The following is a 19685-nucleotide window of genomic DNA, read 5'->3' as shown; positions in this document are numbered from 1 at the left end:
AAGTTTGACGTGGCAAAGACTCTACATGCTCCTGCAACAAAAAGCGTTAGTGCCGAGCTGGGAAGGAGTTCCTGACATTGGCCCTCCAATACTCAAGCCAGTGTCCGGCGATGTAGAAAACAGTAGGAATGTTGCAACAAAAGAGCATGTAGAATGATGAAGTTACACATACCTCTTCCTATAGATGAAAACCTCTTTTTATAATGTCACTGTAGTGCTTGTGCACGTATCTCAAAGCGTACACACGTTTTCTCAAGTGTTATATGAAAAGACAAGTCAAAAAGTGCCTCTGCCATCTTTCCTTAAGCGAGCAAGCATATCTCTGATATAACGCCTGGAAGCTTCTATCATACTATTTGCATATGGAACATGCTCTGACGTTAGTGATACAAATCTCTAAAAGAGTACGAGGAGATATACTGATGGGCTCTATTGTAGGTCAACTGATGGCCGCTCAACCGGGACACACCCGCTTAACTGTGCTACCCGGAGCACTCTCCCTTCACTTAGCTTTCTCGTTGTCGGAGGATTGTCTCTCATCTGAACGGACATGTCTCCCACTCAACAAGGACGACAACTAGGGATGTACTACCTGTTTGTCTGTTAACTTCGAGTTATCCGTTTGAATTTGCTCGTTCGCTCGGACATGTCGTCCGCTCAACTGTAACTTGTCCACTCAGTCAACCTTGACTCTTTCCTTAACTTTAACTTCCACGTCAATCGATATTTCCTACTTTACCCTATCTTTAATGAATCTCTTTTCATCACCACATCATTTATTTTAGATAGAAATCTCGCGCATCTATTTTCTATTTAACTTAGCGACGTAGGGATGACGAGGATGACGGAGCCCATTTGATTTTGTATCAACAGTTTCAAAAAGTCGTAACTTATGGCGAGGAAAAATAATCATACTTTAAAATGGCTAGAAAAAAAAAACGATTGGGTCAAAGTCTACTATGCAAATCTATCTCATTTGACATGTACAATGATTTAGGAAGAGTGCAATTTTATGGTATCAATTTTTACTACGTGTAAATCAACTGCTAAAAGTATTGAGAAAAGTCAGTTCAGACATGTAGCTGGTAATAACGGGTTGTTCTTTGCTCTTGAGTATTAAAAGATTATTTCACATTCAGGTTCATGTATTTCTCATAAAATAAGAGATTATTTCTTTCCATGTCCAACCTATGCACCTAATTAGGATAAAGCCTATGCAAAGATGATAAATTGACCTCCGATTCCTCCAGCTCGATCTTAAACACACTGATAACAAAGAAAAGGAAATCACAATAGACAAATACATTAACGCGATCAGGCATTCAAAAGTCATGTGATGTAGACATCTATAACATCATAAACAGACATACGGAGCTTGGCAACGCTCACAGCGTCATAACACAAAGCATCCAACCTTGCATCTGAACAGGTACTGCATTTGCAAGCAAGCAGGGGAAAAAAGGTGAAAAAAAAGGGAAAGAGAAAATGTAGAGAAGACCTTCAAAACCGCAAGAATAATCCTATTTGTGCCCTCCTTTGAAGTTTCTGCACATTGTTTTTCCTCTTACGGCAACCCAAAATCTAAAGGCCCTCCCAAGTCCCAACTCCTTTTTCATTGAGATTTCAACTTAGATAACCCAGGAAAATTGGAAGTCAAAAACGTGTACAAAGATAGATTAATGTTTACCTGGAATCAGCAGTGGCAGCTAAAATGGGTTGGATCACTCAAGAGTCCTTAGTCGAACCAGGATGCAAACCTGAGGGTTCTCTTCTCTCACAAGAAGCTTCATGTGCTGAAGTGAGCATGCATCCCTGAGGGTTCTCTTCGCTACCATTATTAATCCTCCATCTTCCTAACTTTGATCTAGTATTAGTGCCAACGGGGAAGGGCTCCTAGAAAATAAAACACATGACTAAGGAGCTAGGGATGTGCCAATGATATGCTCCAAAATGGTGCATGGTGCACTCTTGAAGATGAACTCAAAAGGATTACAATGTGAAAGGTAGATGAAACCATATTAAGCACTAATAAATATAAACAAAGATAAGCATATCGAGCAGCAATTATCAAATATCCTCATATATAGACTCGCTCAAGGAGCAATGGTTAATATGTTTGCTATTAAGCTTGAGTAGTTTACAATGAAGGTGTAGCAGCACATTACAATTCTCTCCTACATGAAATTGAAACTTCTACACATGAATATGAATAACAGTACTTCAAGAATTGAGATAAATGATGACAAAAGCAAGAGGGGAGCTATGTTCAATGTTCCCTTGTTTTTCCAGATTCCCAAATAAACAAACACTGATTTGACCTGTAATTTTCAATTCCTTCCCCCTCATTTATTTTATGTTTTATTGGAGTATGAAACTCTGCCATACAAGCATCCTGTATGGAAATTTCAATTGGGGTGTGGCAAGTGGATGATTGTAAGGCCATCTAAATTCTGAGAAACTCAACAGTAATTGCCATCATATAATAAATGATGATTTTAAGATCATGGTCTCATAAGCAACTACGCAGCTCAGGCTATATGAACATAGTGTCCTTGTCAAAATACGTCAAGGTCTGGTTTGGATCTTCAACTTACATAAAGTGGAATCAGAGCAAGGATGTAGTTAAGATTGTGATCCAAACCTTAGAATCTTATTTTAATGAATCATGTTAATAGAAATTAAAGGGATCCTGAGGAAGAATCTATTGTATGGAGTCTTACCTTGAATCATCTTAACAGAAATTATTTATGAAAATTTAGATGACCAAGAGTATTTTAGACAATCTAAATATGTTCAATAAATGTTGTGCTCACATAGTTATGCTAATAACCTCCTAATCAAAATTTTGGTTCTCCTATCTCAAAAGTGATTCCACCACATATAAGGTTACCATGTAGATAGAAACTATATTAATCCTCCTAAAGAAAAGAGAATAAAACACTTGAGGAAATAAAATAATGCAATTCCTGATGAGGTTAGGGTTACCACCACATTAATTACACAATAAACCACAAGCAACAAACACAAGAAATAAATCTGAGATCTGGATACCTGGTATAAAAAAAAATAAAAATAATAAAAGTCTGAGCAATGAATATTATTAGCACACAATGCCTTACCTGATCTCCAGCATTTGGACCATCTGTATGAAAAAGTATAGGACGGCAGTGTTTATCTTCGTTCATGAGACTTGAGTTCTGGAAATGAGCAATAAGAGCCGATTTCCCTTGGATTCTACCATACGCAAGTGATGCGACCTTTTCACTATTAAATTTCTCCCACTTTTTACCATTAAATGACTGCAGAAGATTGAGTATTTTAGCAGTCTCAAGTGCAATTGTTGAACAGTTTTCCAGAAGAACAAACTAGACACGTCCTAAGGTAAAATTAAGTAGAAATTTAACAAAAGAGATGCCAGATTTATCTTGAAAATTATTGAATAGTTATTTAATAATTAATATTACTAATATTTAATGGAAGAATGGAAAATGATGTCTTCATTTTTGTTAAAAAAAAATGGCCTAAATCCATTAACTTACCTGATGGAATTGAATAATATGCTTTGGATTGATCATGTTGATAAATGCATAACCAACATTGCATTTGTTCTGAAAAGTAGAAGAGAAAATGTACTTCAGTTCTCTGATAATTGGTACTAGCATGTACATCAGTAGGAACTTAGAGAGATTTTCTGTCATAACCTTAAAATCAATTGGCAAATAAATGAAGTCGTAAGTTCCTCGATGGTTTTCATCAATAGCAGCCAACAGCATCTTCGATGTGTACCTAAATAAAAAACTAAGTAGAAGATTTACAAAGAGAAAAGGCAACCAATTGGATACGTTGCATTTAGATAGTCAAGGCACATATAGGTTTAGAGAAATCATACTTGTTAGGAATGTTTTTAATCATAAGTGTTGTCCGGGGGTCTTCACCACGTATAATCTGTTCAATATCTAGTTCGTACTGCTTCTTATTCTCACCCTGATCAGCATTTGTGTCACTTGTTCGGCTCCTGATACGGTCAGCACGGACATCAAATGAACCTGGCATAGAGACCAATGGATTTTTTCCATGGAACATCAAACTCATTTGCTGTGATGTAGATATCCCAATAGGTGCATGAGATATACAAGAGTTGAAGCAGTTCCCACATGAATGAGGAAAGAAGTTACAGGAAGAAGGTGGTAGAGATTCCAATTGAGGAATTGATGCCAGGCCCTTATTTCCTAAAGATTCTGGATGAAAAACAAGTGGTTCCATGGAATCCCCAGAATAGGCAAGTCTCCTATCCCAAAGTGATGGATTGACAGCAGGTGCTGAACCAACATGATGATGTAAAGGAAAAACTGTGTTTAACATTTGAGGTTGTGCTCCAGAAATTCCATGAATATGAGATGACTGACGAGCAGGAATGCTGCCTATAAATGGCGGAGAATTTGACCATGACATGGTAGCCGTTGTTTTACTTTGGAATGCGTTTGTATTATTCCCAATATACTGACATCCATGTAGAGGACAGCTTCCATTAGAAACACCAAAAGCTGTAAATAATCAATTATATTAGGTAACATCAAGCAAATAATAAGGGGAAGAGATCTTGAACTTTCTGGGTTAATTTTTAAGATGGTAATAGCAACCAGAAACTGAAAAACCACTGAGAAGTTCAAAATACATCTAAATCTAAGATTCAGTAACTTAGTGTGACTGAAAATAAGGTGCAGATACCACTATGACCGCAAGTTGTTTCAACTAGAAACGTGTGGCTATCTATTAATGCCAATAGCTTCTAACCTGTCCACATGAACTATGGTTGATTTATTACCTTTATTTTGATCCAACAAAATACCATTGTAGTTACCAGAGCTTGCTATTTGAAGTGGTCGTTTATCAATTCCTTCTAAAGGTTTGGAGATGACACCAACGCCCGTGGCTGACATAGTATTTGATTCATAAGGAATGCAACTAGCTATTCCCTTTTGATAAATAGGAAGGGAGTGAGGATGGAGGCCATGCATGCCTTGAAGTCCAAAATTCATCAGGCCCAAGGAACGACTGAAGTCGACATTGGCACCTTGTTTTGTGTGATTACCAACCGAGGCAATTCCTGCAGTGGGAGATAAATGCTGTGGAATTTTAGATGACATGTCATAGAGTGTGGCCTCCACAATTGGGGTAATTGGTGCTTTAGCTGCTGAGTTTAAACCCTGGATAATTCTGTTTTCAAGTCTGTTGGGTGTGACTGATCCAAGAGAGGATTGCCCTAGGAAAATAGAAAAATGGATCAATTATGTAGTTCAAAAGAAATGCCTGACAAATATGAGGCACAACTAGCTACATGTCAATTAAAAAAGTAAAGAACCCAAAAAACCAGCACACACTCACCAAAGCACCCAGCATGAGAGTTAGCGAGTCTTCCTTGCCAGCTAGCATTTAGTATATCATGGTTCTTCTCTGAAGAAAATTGCTGCACCGAGCTGATAATTAAGAAAAGAATCTGTCAACAATAAGCTAAAAGAAATTGAAACTTATGCATCATTCTCATGTTTAGTATGTTGATCGTAGATGAAAGCTTTGACAAGGCAACTTAAAATATCATTAACATATATCTTATATTTCTGGACTACATGCTATCTAAATTTTATATAAAGAACATCCCATTTTTTAAATTTGCACTCAATCTGTGGTGCTTTCCAAACATTGTGGTTTAAATAAATGCAGATGTAAGATTTTAACATGTCAAATGGCAGAAAACTGAATTTGTAATAGTACCACCGCTTTGCAACACCAGGGAAACTGGGCTCAAGCTTAATTTTTTTGCCAGCAATGTCACTCCTATTTAGAGCATGAAGAGCAGCTTCAGCAGCCCGAACATCATAAAATTCTATGAGCTTTTGGTGATGTTTATGGGGAATTTCATGTATCTACAAAGTTAAATTGAGGAAAAATTAATAAAAGGACAGAAAACTTTAGTACCAACTATAAAAATATTATCAACACCAAGATCTTAACATCACCTCTTTGATTTGACCATAAATACCGAATTTCTTATGAAGATCATCATTTGTCACAGAGGAATCGAGATTGAACACCACAAGTGTACCTTGATTTATGTCTTTCTCTGAGGGATTGTCCTATCAATAGATTTCATGTTACGTGAGAAATCTAATCAATCTTTATGCATTAAGAAGTCAAAGGCAATGGCAGAATTTAAGGCCATTAGAGCTTCTATAATAAACACATATAGTTCATGCAGCAGAACAGCTGCACATCATTCTTAGAAAGCACATTAGAAATGAGAAGATAAACAAAGTCACAAGTTCCCCATTCTCCCTGGGTTGGAAAGACCAAAGCCAAAGTGGCAACACTTCTAGCTTAGACTCGGAGAAGATTAGGTCTGATCCTATTCATTGACCCTATGAGTTGTTTTGACATCAGATTGGAGGAGACAAACGAAGTAACAAACCACTATTTGCTGATCAAGAGGTATACAATAGAAAATGACAACAAAGTCTGAGCATACAAACAGTCTGAGCATCTAAAAACAGAAAATGAGGCATAGTCAGGCATTATCAACTGTCAGAAAGCACCTTTGCAGCACACATTATCATGAACCTGGTGCCAGTATTTTTTGGAGAATAGAAATTCTGATATCACAATATTACAAAATATTGAGAGTAGGATATGAGGGATGATACAAGTTATCATCCACCACTTAAACCACGCTGTTAATACTTGCTATTTTGTCGGTTGACCCAGAGTTTTCAAGCTGCTGTCATGTTAGAGAATTCAATCAGTGAAAAGATATGATTCAACAGTTGTCTGCTGTTCATATTTCGGTCTCCCTAAGATCCAAAAAGATATGATTCAGCAATTGTCTGTTGTTCATATTTCAGTCTCCCCATGAACCATAAAGCAAGCCTTGACCATCCTCAAATGAATTGATTAGATATATTCCAAAAGCAACAGGACAAATGAGTACTGTTATGTTGATAGGAGGGAGTCAACAATGTTGACTGCCCTCAGTTTCTAGTGCAAATTGCATTCCAGGGGAAAATAAAAAAACATTTACCAGTGAGTCTCATCAGTAGTGATATGATTGCAGAATCATTTATTGGGAAAAAACATGCAAGAGCATACAAACATGACACAAAAACATGCCCATTCATCTGACCTCTTGAGCAAGAATGCAAGAGTTTCCTTTTCTAAAGAACATAAGAAGTATCAGAAGTTTCTCTTGTTTTGATAGAAGTAGAGAAAACAAGATCTCACCTTAGATCACTAGCATGAAATCCACCAAAACAACTTGAATTCTTTCTGATAACTAATAGCTCATGGCTGTAGGTTTTTAATCCTTAATGCATTTGCTATTTTGTATCAGAAACATTGTGAAGAGAAAAAAAATCACAAGCTTGATGATGCTAGATTCATCGATATGAAAAATTCATGAAGAGATGTTAATCCATTCCTGCATCTTATACATCCATGAAAAAAATCTAAAGAACACCTAAAATACTTGATAACCTTATCTTTGTTAAGGACTCAAAATTAAACATTAGATATAAAATTAAATTTCAGATTTACCAACAATATCTTGCTCATTAAACATTAATGTGTAACCTTTTTATCATATGTAATACATAGCAAATATTTCATTTCAAACAATAACAGAGAAGGCAGCAAATATTTGCCTTTGGAATAGAGAAATGAATATCCAGCTTCTGATGATTCAATGGCTTATTTTGAAGTGCTCGTATTGCATCTTGTGCTGCCCTGATGTCAAAGTAAGATATCGTAACAAAGCCACGATGTTTGCAAGCAGTATAGAGTGTGTGCATGTCCACATATTGCTGAGCAAGTCAAGCACATAACAGTTAGGAGTCAAAAACAATGGACATGAAAGAACCACAGGAAAATAAAATAAAATAAAACAAAGAAATATTTGAGTAAAGAAGCACCTCAAACAGAGCCCTCAATTCACCATCCAGAACACTGTTGTTAATATTTCTAACAAAAAGAGTTCGAGAGGGATGTTCACCAGAAAATGTGTCATTTGGCTCCCCCTGTTGACCAGCAGAATCTCCACCCATGATAAGTTCAGTTCTTCTGGTACCACTGATATTGTTGTCAGATTCTAGTTCCATACCACCACCACTGTAGAAAATATCATCATCAACATCATTCCCGTTGTTGTATTGGCCGAGATATCCAATATCATCAGTAACACCAAAAAGTAATTCATCATCATCAGGAAGAAGATTTCCAATTGTTTTAGCTTCAATTTGAGCCATTGATTCAAAAGGCTCATCTTCTTCAAAGTTTGAGTGACCCAACTCAAATGATTGACCCAAGGAAGTGATGCTTGATGATAATCTCACTGCTAGAATGTGAACGATTATAATGAATCAATACAAAAAAAATGAAAAAAATAATAATAATGCAACTTGAAGAGATTCAAGTAGAACTATGATTGTCGACAAGTATTCCTTTCTAGGGCTTAGCACTCATTCTAAAAATAATCCAAGCAACATAGCAGCATTATCTAAATAAAGTGTCAAAAAGTAAAGCATTGGAGGGAAACACACATTTTCTATTGAACATGTCTGATAAAGAGCTTGAGAACAGTCCATTTTCATAATGAGATCCACATAGGTTCGTTAGGCTTTCTTCAGCAAAGACGGGAGATGAGGCCAACAGATCAGGCTGCAATCTAGAAACATGGTCTGAAACTCTTGAGCCAGCAGATATGCTGGCCATTCTTTGTGGTTCCTTCATATGATGCTCAGGATTAGATTCAGTCTTCTAGTCATTGAGAATGTAGGAACTTGTAAATTCAGAAAACATGGACCCTGCTCCAATCCTATCCAGTTCATCAAGCGGCGATGATGATATAGACTTGCTCTGATGACATTAGACGCCTTGGCTCTGCGAAAAAAGTCAGTCGGAATTTAATCAAATAGCATAGATGACATAGATGATAGGCCAAAAAATTAAAATATGCGGTCCAGGTTCTGAAGCATTCACAAACAATTTTAAATAATATAATCAAAAGCTAATGGAAGTTCAACCTCAACCCATATATTCTTAGCCAATCAGAAAGAAAAGAAAATATTCCAGAGTACTGCTTCGTAACATCCAAAAATTCAGCGGAGACCTTTCATATGTTCATGCTGAATGTTGGAAATGTAGAGGAAAAGATATATACTTTTAAATGGTCAGCAGCTGGGAGAAAGACCTTTTCAGTGACTTCCGCTTGAATGGAGTCTCAGGTAAACTAGTATTGCAAGTAGCAGAAACCATAGTTATGAAACCTGAACCGGACTGACCAGTCCAACTGGGAAAACCTAGACCGGACTGGCCAGTTCAATAGTTGTCTATTTGTTTTCGGATTTTGAAAGAAGAAAGATGTAGAAAATGAAATGAAATGACATAGTGAACAAATTACAGACGTTATAAATATTCTTTCCTTTAAATTTTAATGTATTTTTCTTCCTTAAAATTTAAGAATAGTGTAGTAACTAATATTATAGTGCATTTGTCTTCTTTTTATTAATTTTTTTTTTAATACATAGGAGACTAATGTGTTTCTAAATTCTTTATGTGTTAAGGAAATTAACATCATTTAATTGATAAAAATTTCTTGCTTAGTAAAAGTTGTAAAATTTTAGGTGTTTAAAATTAATATTCAATGATTTATCATATATATTATTTGAAAACCACATGTTTCTAATTTTTATTAATATTCATTTTTAAATTCTAAAAATTAGATATGTAGCTATGATTATTAATTTTCTATATCCGATTTCTGATTTTTATTTAGTTTCGTAAGGTTGATTTTCTATCGATATGCAATTTGACCCATTGATACCACTACTTTAACCCAGTGATTCACTTTTCCTGTTTGATTCCCAGTTCCGTCAGGCAGAAACTAACACGGTGGAAATTCAGAGGCATGAGTGACTTAAGCCTTCTACCTAGTTCTCAGAGGCATGACATATTACTAATTAATAGACATTTTGTAACTTGGCATCAAATGAATAGCAGAATGCTTCATACATAAAACTGATAACATAATAGAATTTGGTCATGCACATAGTAGAAACTGATAACATAATTGGCTGAATACTTCTGCCTCGTTATATTAGATGATCAAACAACTACACGGCAATCAATAGAAGATAAAAAGCAAGTTCAGAAGAAATATAAAATGTTGTTCAAAAATGAAATTAGGGGGACAAATTTCTTAACACGCCCATATCTAATTAGAAGCAGACACGGGAAGAATCGTAGTTTCACATTACAACTTCAAGGAATATAATGTTCTATTATCTTGGAGAGAGTATTATTTATTTATCCTAAATCTGAATTTATACGACAAAAGGCATTCCAAGAACATCGACATCAACTTTCCTAAATTTTATATTTTATATAAATTTTTTTTTTATCACATATCCTATTAATTCTTTAAATTTACATTTCATGAATAATATTTTCTAAATTATAAATAACAGTGAAAGTGAAGGCTAATGACCATAAATATTTAAGTGAAAACGTGCAAGCTCATGAAAATAGAAGGGGGAAAAACATGAAAGATGCCTCATGGTGCAAGAGATACGGACTTGGTTGCACGTAGTCCATGTTTAAAGACTTGCAACTAACAAGCAAGCACTAGTTGAATTCAAATTTAGGGCCCCAAAACTCCTTTACATGGCCCTCCTCCTGACTTCTCCATGGCCCGTGGCCTCGGTTGGGACACCATCTCCATAAATTCTCGAGATTTACGATTTTCACTGAATATTTTTTAACAAAAGAAAAGAAGAGGAAAAGGGTAAGTGGCAAATCCAATGGATCCTCGCTTCGTCTCTAGCAAATTAAGGACCTTCCGTTCATGACTTGAAAAAACAAAGGAAAAAAAATCACTTTTCAGCAAGAAAATTTCAAACCAACACAGAAAGTTTAGTACCGATGCACAAGATCGTTGCAGCAACACAAATGTAAGGGGCAAAACCCAACCCAGAAAAACACTAGAAGCAACTCCAAAGGAAGAAAGACAAGAGGATCAAAGTAACGGAAAGAAAGAGAGAAATCCACATTCGTACCAACCTCAATTCAAGCTGAGAACCTTCTTGTCTTGCCTCAATCCTAGCCAATACCAAGCAGATCAGCGGCGAACATCAAAATTCCATCTAAGAACCAGCAGAAACGAGGAGAAACCCAAGTCAGCAAGACGGCTCCTCCCCAGATCGCCCCGCGATCCCTTCTCTCTCGCTAAGAACCCACGCAAATGGGCAACCAAAAGCTAGGTCCGACACGAATTCAAAAGCAGCGATCAGTATAAGATGAGAAGGCTACAACCGGACAGAATCTCCAAAGGAATCACCTCGGCATCCATACCAATCGCGAGCATCCGACACCTCCGATGCCAAGCTTCCCTCCTTCCAATGTGAGTTAAAATACCAAGGCCAGCTGCAGCTGCGAATAAGATACTGATCCTTTCGTCACTTCGCGTGAATTCGAGAGCTTTTCAGCTGTTGCCTCCGGCGAGATCTCCAAATGGATCCGGCAGAGACAATTACCCAGCGATCTTACCGGTTCTCCGGCCAGCGAAGGAAGACGAAACGGAAAAAGAAAGGGAGACAGCGAGAAAACTTGATATTTAACACGAGCGATCGAGCGAGAGAGAGAGAGAGGGGAACGGTGGTGAAGAAAAGACACGGAGATGGAGACGGGAGCGGAAACGGCACGCCGTTATTTACACTCACGGCGTCGTCTCCGCGTTTGGGCCTCCCTCTGGAAGCGGGTTAGATCGACACGTCGCTCCTATTTAAATTTACCGATCCACCCTCGTTCGAAGGCTGTTAAGGTTGTTTGATTTGTCAAAGCAGGGCCCACGAGCTATCGCAGCAATTCCACGCGTCACGTTATCCTGTGGGTTTTCAGGCGTGTTTCCTGTATTCAGGGGGAGAGCTGCTGGCTTCTCTAAGGTGATTGCGCCATCTGCTGTCGCAACCGGACAGCGACTGGTAAAATGGTGTGGGATCCATATGCGATACTCCTTCGTCTTTGATTTTGATCGGACGAGTCAGATTAATTGCTTGCTTGATGATAAGATAAGCCTCGATTAATTGAGTGCAATTAATGAAAACAACATAAGTGAGTGGTTTACCATCGCACTTTCCTAACTTTGCATTAAGATAGAAAGGATAATCTAAATTGTGTTTAATAGTTCTATTGATTTTATAAAGTTTGATATATATTTATCTTTTATATATATATATATATATATATATATATATATATATATAGAGAGAGAGAGAGAGAGAGAGAGAGAGAGAGAGAGAGAGAGTGAGTGAGTGAGTGAGTGAGTGAGTGTGTGTATCATAGATCTTTAGCGCTGATGCAGTAATAGATTTTTGAGTTTGTCTATGTCTATAAAGTTTTCTCCTAAGAGAACCTTAATATCAAACAAGCATATAGAAGGGGGGAATGGTGCGTTGACGAATACATTTAACAAATAGAGTTTTTATCATATTGTTGAAATGTTTGAGTGGCTATAACAACAATGAATTTTTATAAAGTCATGCAAGGTGCTTGTCTTAGAAATGTTGGCAACGAATATGCACTATAAGAGCATATGTACTTCTTTTGATAAAAAAAAAAAATATCATTATACAAGTCAAACTAAAGAATTGACCATTTCCAAACTAAATCAATGATAAGAAAATGTATGGATTTTTAGCATATTAACTAGTGCAAAGAATTATTTTTTTCAAAAAAAAAATACTTTATATTTTTAATTGCTTGCCGCATGATAAGTCTTATGATAGTCACGAATCTATTTCCTTTTATTTCTAATTTGTGATCAACCCTTCACAATTGATGAAAATTTTCAATGATGGTAGGTAATAACAGAGTCAAAAATGGTAATCCATTCGGGTTAAAAATGTCATCCGAATGGATCTCAGGCTACAAATCCTTTCGTTCCATTTAAGAGGGTGAAGTTTAGATATTGAAGTCCAAGTCGATCAATATTGATCGGATACATATACTTACGTGTGATAGATGAAGTCTAAGTAGATCATAAATGATCAAATACTTAAGACGTGGATGAACTCATGACAAACTAATGTCAACCGAATATTAAGCAATGACAAAATTCGACCATATCAAATTTACCGACTTAGACTTTAGTTCTCATGCACAGTGTCCGTTCCTTAATGACTTATTTGGACTTTTCTCTTACCAACTATCTGTTAGACTTTCAATTACCAAAATCCGATCAAACACCACCAACTAAGACTTTCCTCTTGTCAACTCTTTGTTGAACTTTCAATTAATAAGTGTCTGGTCAATCACGACCTACTTGAACTTTCCTTTTGTCTGAATTTCTGATCACCAAATGTCTAGTTAATCGTGATCTACATAGAATTTCCTCTTGCCAATTCCTCTTTGGACTTTCAATCACCAAATGTCCAATCAACCATGATTCATTTGGACTTTTTCTTATTTGCTAAGTGTCTAGTCAACAGTGTTCCACTTGGATTTCTCCACTGTTGTTCCTGCCTGAGACCACCGAAGGGTGAGCCACCAATGAGCTATCTTTGATGTTGATCATGTAACCAAATAACAAGGGAGGGAGGGACTGTCAGGAACACCTACAAAGCTTAAGAAAGAGAGAGGATTAGAACCCAGGTCGGGGAGGTGCCCTGACTCATTCACTCTGATGTTTAAGTCAAGTCTTCAACAGGGGAGGTGGAAAAGAACATTAATGAAGGAAAATGTTGGTGGTTTGTGAGTATGTGCACGTGTGTAGGCGTACCTTTGTCCGCAGGAGTGGGCTCCTTTTATATCATTGTTGCCTGATACTTCTCTCCTCTAGGTATTAATTGATGGGATATCGTACCCTGATAAGGAAGGTGTCACATTATATCTATGATCATGTCACCCACATTCTGTACTGTAGAAGACCGTGCTGTTGGTGCAGGGAGCATCAGAATCGAACCTACATTTTGATGTTGTCAATGGTTCAAAGTTAAGTCTTGTTGTGATATAATATGTTTATCAAGTATGAAGACTAAAAGACTTAACGAGTCTAGAAGACCAGACACCGGGTTGAATTTCTAATCACCAAATGTTTGAATTAATCGTTGATCCGGTGGTAAGCGTAGGCAGGGGCTCACATGGGCGACGGTCAACCACGCGTGGAGGTCATGACCAACCTAAAGATTTCGCCGAGCGAAGAGGTATAAAGTCCGATCGACCAGATCTAAAGTCAGATCGGCCAGGAGTCGCCGGAGCTGGCGTGAATATAGCTCGACCATGGGTCGGGCTTCCGACACTCAATTTGCCCACCAAGGAATTGCTTCGCCGAGCGGCTAGTCCGCTCGACTAAGTTGTGGACCAACTAAAGAATGTATACCTGTCTGAGCAACTAGGGGGTCTCCCCGTTCGGTTCGGCACGCCTATGCGTCCGACCACCTGGGCGGCTAGGCGGACCCGGGAATAGACAAGACGCAAAAAAGGACAAAGGAGACAGATAGCAGGGTCAGCGGCTGGACTAGACAGAGAATCGTACGGTGGAAGTTTCCCCTATCACGTCAGAGATATGCTCGGATGATTGCGGTATGGTGTCAAGCGCACTTTTCTGACACGACCATTTCTAGGTATGCTTTGAGGAGCGTGCACGCGCCTCCGGGGAGCCTTATATAAGGGCCCCAACCTTCGACGGAGGTAGGCATTCTCATCTACTGTAGCTCTTGGCCTCGTCACGCTGTTTCGATTTCGTCTCGCCTGACTTGAGCGTCAGAGGGCCGTCGCCGGGATCCCCTTCCCGGCTCGGTTTTATTGCATGTTCATCGGAGACCACGTCATCCCGGAGTCTACGCGGAGTCAGCAAAGAGCGCCACGTCCCCAGCGTCCATTGACTCAACTCTCGGACAGGATCAAATTGGCGCCTTCTATGGGAATGCACCTGAATCATGAGGCGAGGCGATGGAAGAAGCTGGACGTCAACACACCGTGACGCTCTCCCAAGAAGAGCTCGATGCGCTCATTCAGGCGCGAGCAGCGAAGATAGTGGAACAACAGCAAAAAACTCACACCGAGCGGTTGGCACAGCAGGCCACCTCAGCATCAGGGGGTCGAGCGGCACCAGAAGACCGACCGGAGCAATTTTCCACTTGGGCGTAGAATAGAGGGCAGACCGGCACGCCAGGAGAAGCACCCGCTGCCCCTATTCCCTTCCATCGGGCCTTGTTCCAGACTCTGTTCGAGTTGGCCCAAGCCAACCAGGGATCATCCGATGAAGCGCCCGTGCGGGATGCTAAGAAAGGAAAGGCGCTTCGATTCGAGTTATCTCCCGAGCGGATCAATCGCCAGTTCTCTGAGACAATTCTACAAGACCCACTCCCAAAGCATTACGCCCCGCTGGCGATAGGAGAGTATAATGGTACAACCGACCCGGACAACCACCTCGGTAAGTTCGACAACGGTGTCACTCTTCATCAATACACCGACGGAGTAAAATGCAGGGTCTTCCTTACCACCCTATCCGACTCCGCACAACGTTGGTTCCGGAAGCTGCCGAACGGATCGATTCGAAGTTTTAAGAACTTCCGAACGGTTTTCCTCTACCATTTTGCAAGTAGCAGGTGTTACCAAAAGACCAGCGTTAGTCTGTTCTCCATAAAGCAAGGGGCCATAGAGACTCTCCAAGCGTACATCCAGCGATTCAACCAGGCCGCTTTGGACATTCTCGCAATCTCATTCGAAATCATGATGCACGCCTTCACCCAGAGGCTGATGTTTGGTGACTTCTTCCGCTTGCTGATCAGGAAGCCTCCACGTGATTATGACCATATGTTGAAAAAGGCGAGCGAATACATCAACGTAGAGGAAGCGCAAGCGGCCCGAAAAAAGGAAACACCGGCAGAGTTAGCAGCACCGGCCGAGCGACGACCTCAAGTCATTCATCAACCACCCAGAGGACCACGGGTCGAGGGGATGAGGTCGCATCAGGAATCAAGGTCGCACGCTATCCAACACGTGGAGCCCGAACGGCCTAACCCGCGAGGAAAGGTATGGACTCCCATGTTTCACTCACTTCATCAGTTGGCAACCCACAACACCCGCGATTGTCGGAGTCTAGCCATGGTCGCTAAGCCAGGGAACTATCGCCATCGATCGTCTTCGCCTGATCGGGATCACAACCATCAAACCGCTGGACGACGAATAGCTAGACAGTCACCCGAGCAGCGACATCCACACCGACCAAGAAGCAACCCCCAAGCCTCCCAAGAACGGGCCAGACCGTCTGCTCGGGAGGAAGAAAATAGAAGCAACACCGCTCGGGGGTAAATCAACATCATCGCTGGGGGCCAACCAGTGGAGACTCTAACTGAGCCTGCAAGTCGTACACCCGACGGTTGGAGGTCCATGCCGTAAGGTGCAGCCGAGAGAGGGTGAACGGGCCCGAGATCAGCTTCGGCCCTAGCGACCTCGAGGGAGTTGAAATGCCTCACGACGACGCCTTCATTATCTGAGCGGTAATAGCGAACTACACTATTCATCACATCTTTGTTGACACAGGGAGCTCGGTCAACATCATCTTCAAGAGGACGTTCGACCAACTTCAGATCGACAAGGCTGAGCTGCTGCCTATGACAACGCCCCTGTTCGGATTCACGGGTAATGAGGTTCAGCCGGTCGGCCAGATAAAATTGGCCATGTCGCTCGGAGAAGAGCCGCTCAGAAGGGCGCGGACCACTAACTTCATCGTAGTGGACGCGCTCTCGGCGTACAACGTCATTTTGGACCAACCAGCCCTCAGCGAATTCCGGGCTATCGTCTCAACATTCTATCAGAAGATCAAGTTCCCTGTCGAGGACCAAGTGGGAGAGGTCAAAGGAGATCAGTTGGTAGCGCGGCGCTATTATGTGGAAATGTTCCGAGCCGAGTCCAGGTCCGCTCGGAAGGCTCCCCGGATCGAGGTAAATGCTATAACTGAAAAACCTCCCACTTTAGTTTATGAAGAAAAGGAAGAAGTGCAGATCCAGGAGGGCCGACCGGAGGCCACCACCTTCGTTACTTCTGACCTAGAAGCCGGCCCGAAGGAGGAGCTGATCAGATGCCTACAGCGCAACAATGATGTCTTCGCATGGTCAACACACGAGCTACCGGGCATCTCGCCGAGCGTCGCACAACACGAGCTTCATGTCCGACCGGACGCTCGGCCCATAAAGCAGAGGAAGAGGGACTTCAGCGCGGAGCAGAATGTCATCATCCGAGCGAAAGTCAAGAAGCTTCTAGAAGCCGGCCATATACGGGAAGTGTAATTCCCGAGCTGGCTCGTAAATGTGGTGCTGGTCGCCAAGTCGGGTAACAAGTGGAGAGTCTGCATTGACTTCCGAAATCTGAACAAGGCATGCCCGAAGGATTTTTACCCTCTACCCCGGATTGATCAAATGGTGGATTCGACGGCTGGGTGCGAGCTGATATGCATGCTGGACGTATATCAGAGGTACCATCAAGTGTCACTCGCCCGTGATGATCAGGAGAAAGTAAGCTTCATAACTGCGGACGACACTTACTGCTACAACGTGATGCTGTTCGGATTGAAGTAAGATTATTTTTGAGTTTTAAATGATGGAATTGAAGTGTGAAAGCTGAAATTGAACTGGAAAAATAGTGAAAACAGAGAAAAAAAATAGTAAAAAAAAATTGGCAAATCAAGAGTGTATCAAGTGTGGAGATAGAGTATCAAAAATTTTGGATGACCATCAAATTAAAGGAGAGGTTAGCTTGATATTTTGAATTGGTAACGATAAATGGTATTCATCTCTTTTTGCATCAAATTGGTCAACTCATCAAGTATATTCCTCCAATTCTCTCATCTCTTTAATTTTTCATTGAATTCTTTTCTTTTGCCTATTTCATCCACTTTAATTGTTCTTCTTGCTTTCATTTCAATTCTTGATGATAAATTCTTTTGATTCATGTATGCTATGTTTATAGTGGTGGAGAATTAGAAAATAAGCAAGCTTATAGTAGTGAAATATTGTGAGTGACATTGAGTGAGCTCCACTTCTACATACTTGAGTGTGAGAGTTGGAATAGGTAAATCCCTTGTGAGATTGTAACTTGCTTAATTTTTCAATTGGATTGAAACTACCATACCTACTGATTATTGTTTAGATTGTATTCATGATTGTTTGTGATCTTTAGATGGTCTTAGTTAAATTCCTTTTACTATCTTCTAGGTATTGCTAGGGAATTTTTTGTGGAGATGATTTTTAGTTTTCTTTACTTGCACAGGACGTTCAAGACTAAGTGTGGGAGATTTCATAACCATGATTTTACTATATTATTTTGATTCATATATGCATGGTTTGATGTTGATTTCATAGGTTTAAATCATGGTTACATCACATTTTATGCATTGTATCGATTTTGGGCTTAATTACAAATTATCTTATTTTTGGTGTTATTTGATGCTAATATTTGAATTTTATTTTGTAGGCATTGAAGGATCTTGGATTTGGATCTATTCGAACCGAATTTATGCTCGAATCGGAGTTTAAACGAGAAGATCAAACTACGGAGCATTATGGACCGTTCATCGAAGATTGGACAGATCTGAACCATCCAGTGAAGATCTGGTCGATCTGACATAAGGGAGAGTAGATCCAGATCCTTGATGAAGATCAATACCTTCGGATTGGAGTTTAGGCGAACTTTCACGGTTGATTTAGCTCCGAAGCATCTCAGCCGTCCGTTCAGATCTGGATCTGATTCAAAACAGAGAAGCTACAGTGCTTTCTCTTCGTCGACTCCTTCACACGCAGCTTCGTCCCGCGGCTCATTTCCAGCGGATTCCGACCCCGATTTCCCTCTCCGATCAATCTTTTAAGCTTCGACATCATTGTAGAGCTTCAACGCATTGTCGTCCCGATCATCTGGAGTCTTCGGAGGGTGTTCTCTCCGGTGTTATTCTTCTCCCGGCATCTCTCTGTTCACCTCAGATTTGGAGGTGTTCCTTCAAATCTGAGACTCCGATTTCCATCAACGACGTTCGGCGGTGGTCCTCCGGCGTTACTGAGCTTCATCCGACCACAATCCGCAATCCACAACCTCCATCCAGATTCAGAGAGTTCCAGTTAGCAGAAATCCAGATTTTTGGCCATTTATGGGGTTTCGGGTTGTTCTAGCTTGTCAGAGGTGGTCCACCGGCGTTGTTGAGCATACCTCGAACTGAGACGCAGTTGAGATTCTTCATTGAGGTCCAGAGTTGGGTGTTCTCGACTTTGGCACTCTTGTGTGACGACAAGAGTGTGATGCTTGTATAGATTGGTCGTGAGTTGGTTCGGTTAGGGTTTATTTCACTTTTGTTATTGCTCTTACAGTTAGATCATATTTTTTTTGATGTTGTTATGTTCTTATCACTACAATTTAGCATTTCTTTATCATGTTTAGTAGAATTAATTTCATTGATGCAATTAGTTTAAGTTTTGTTTGTGCTTTGTTAATTGTTAAGTAGTAAGTTTTTAATTAGGGTTTACATTTTGCTGTAGAACAGATTTAATTGTGTTCCGTATTTCATTTCTAGTTTAAGTGTGTTGAAGATGAATTCATTACATAGTGTGACAATGCGTATGGATTAATCGGAGATACTTAGTTAGATTTTATTA

General features: G+C 40.0%; 1 protein-coding gene across 8 annotated transcripts; it reads right to left on the bottom strand.

Moving 5' to 3' along the window:
- Positions 1-1283: 1283 nt before the first annotated feature.
- Positions 1284-11710, bottom strand: LOC122025719 (protein MEI2-like 4). 8 transcript variants are annotated; one of them, XM_042584574.1, is made up of 15 exons: positions 11381-11710; positions 11104-11299; positions 8586-8925; positions 7959-8380; positions 7692-7850; positions 6018-6134; positions 5776-5924; positions 5386-5477; positions 4826-5263; positions 3890-4544; positions 3702-3798; positions 3540-3608; positions 3120-3299; positions 1688-1893; positions 1284-1607 (listed from the first exon to the last, which is right to left on the bottom strand). In XM_042584574.1, the coding sequence occupies exons 3-14, from the start codon at positions 8773-8775 to the stop codon at positions 1726-1728; spliced, it is 2736 nt and encodes a 911-aa protein (XP_042440508.1). In that variant the 5' UTR covers positions 8776-8925; positions 11104-11299; positions 11381-11710; the 3' UTR covers positions 1284-1607; positions 1688-1725. The 8 variants fall into 8 exon arrangements, with proteins under 8 accessions (XP_042440508.1, XP_042440504.1, XP_042440506.1 ...); XM_042584570.1 differs by having other exon boundaries at positions 5773-5924; positions 11381-11709; XM_042584572.1 differs by having other exon boundaries at positions 1284-1432; positions 5773-5924; positions 11381-11709.
- Between the last annotated feature and the right edge of the window lie 7975 nt (positions 11711-19685).

The sequence above is a fragment of the Zingiber officinale genome, chromosome 9B, assembly GCF_018446385.1.
Source record: "Zingiber officinale cultivar Zhangliang chromosome 9B, Zo_v1.1, whole genome shotgun sequence".
Lineage (NCBI taxonomy): Eukaryota > Viridiplantae > Streptophyta > Magnoliopsida > Zingiberales > Zingiberaceae > Zingiber > Zingiber officinale.
The sequence above is the reverse complement of the archived record's forward strand: the minus strand, read 5'-3'. Positions and strand labels throughout refer to the sequence as shown.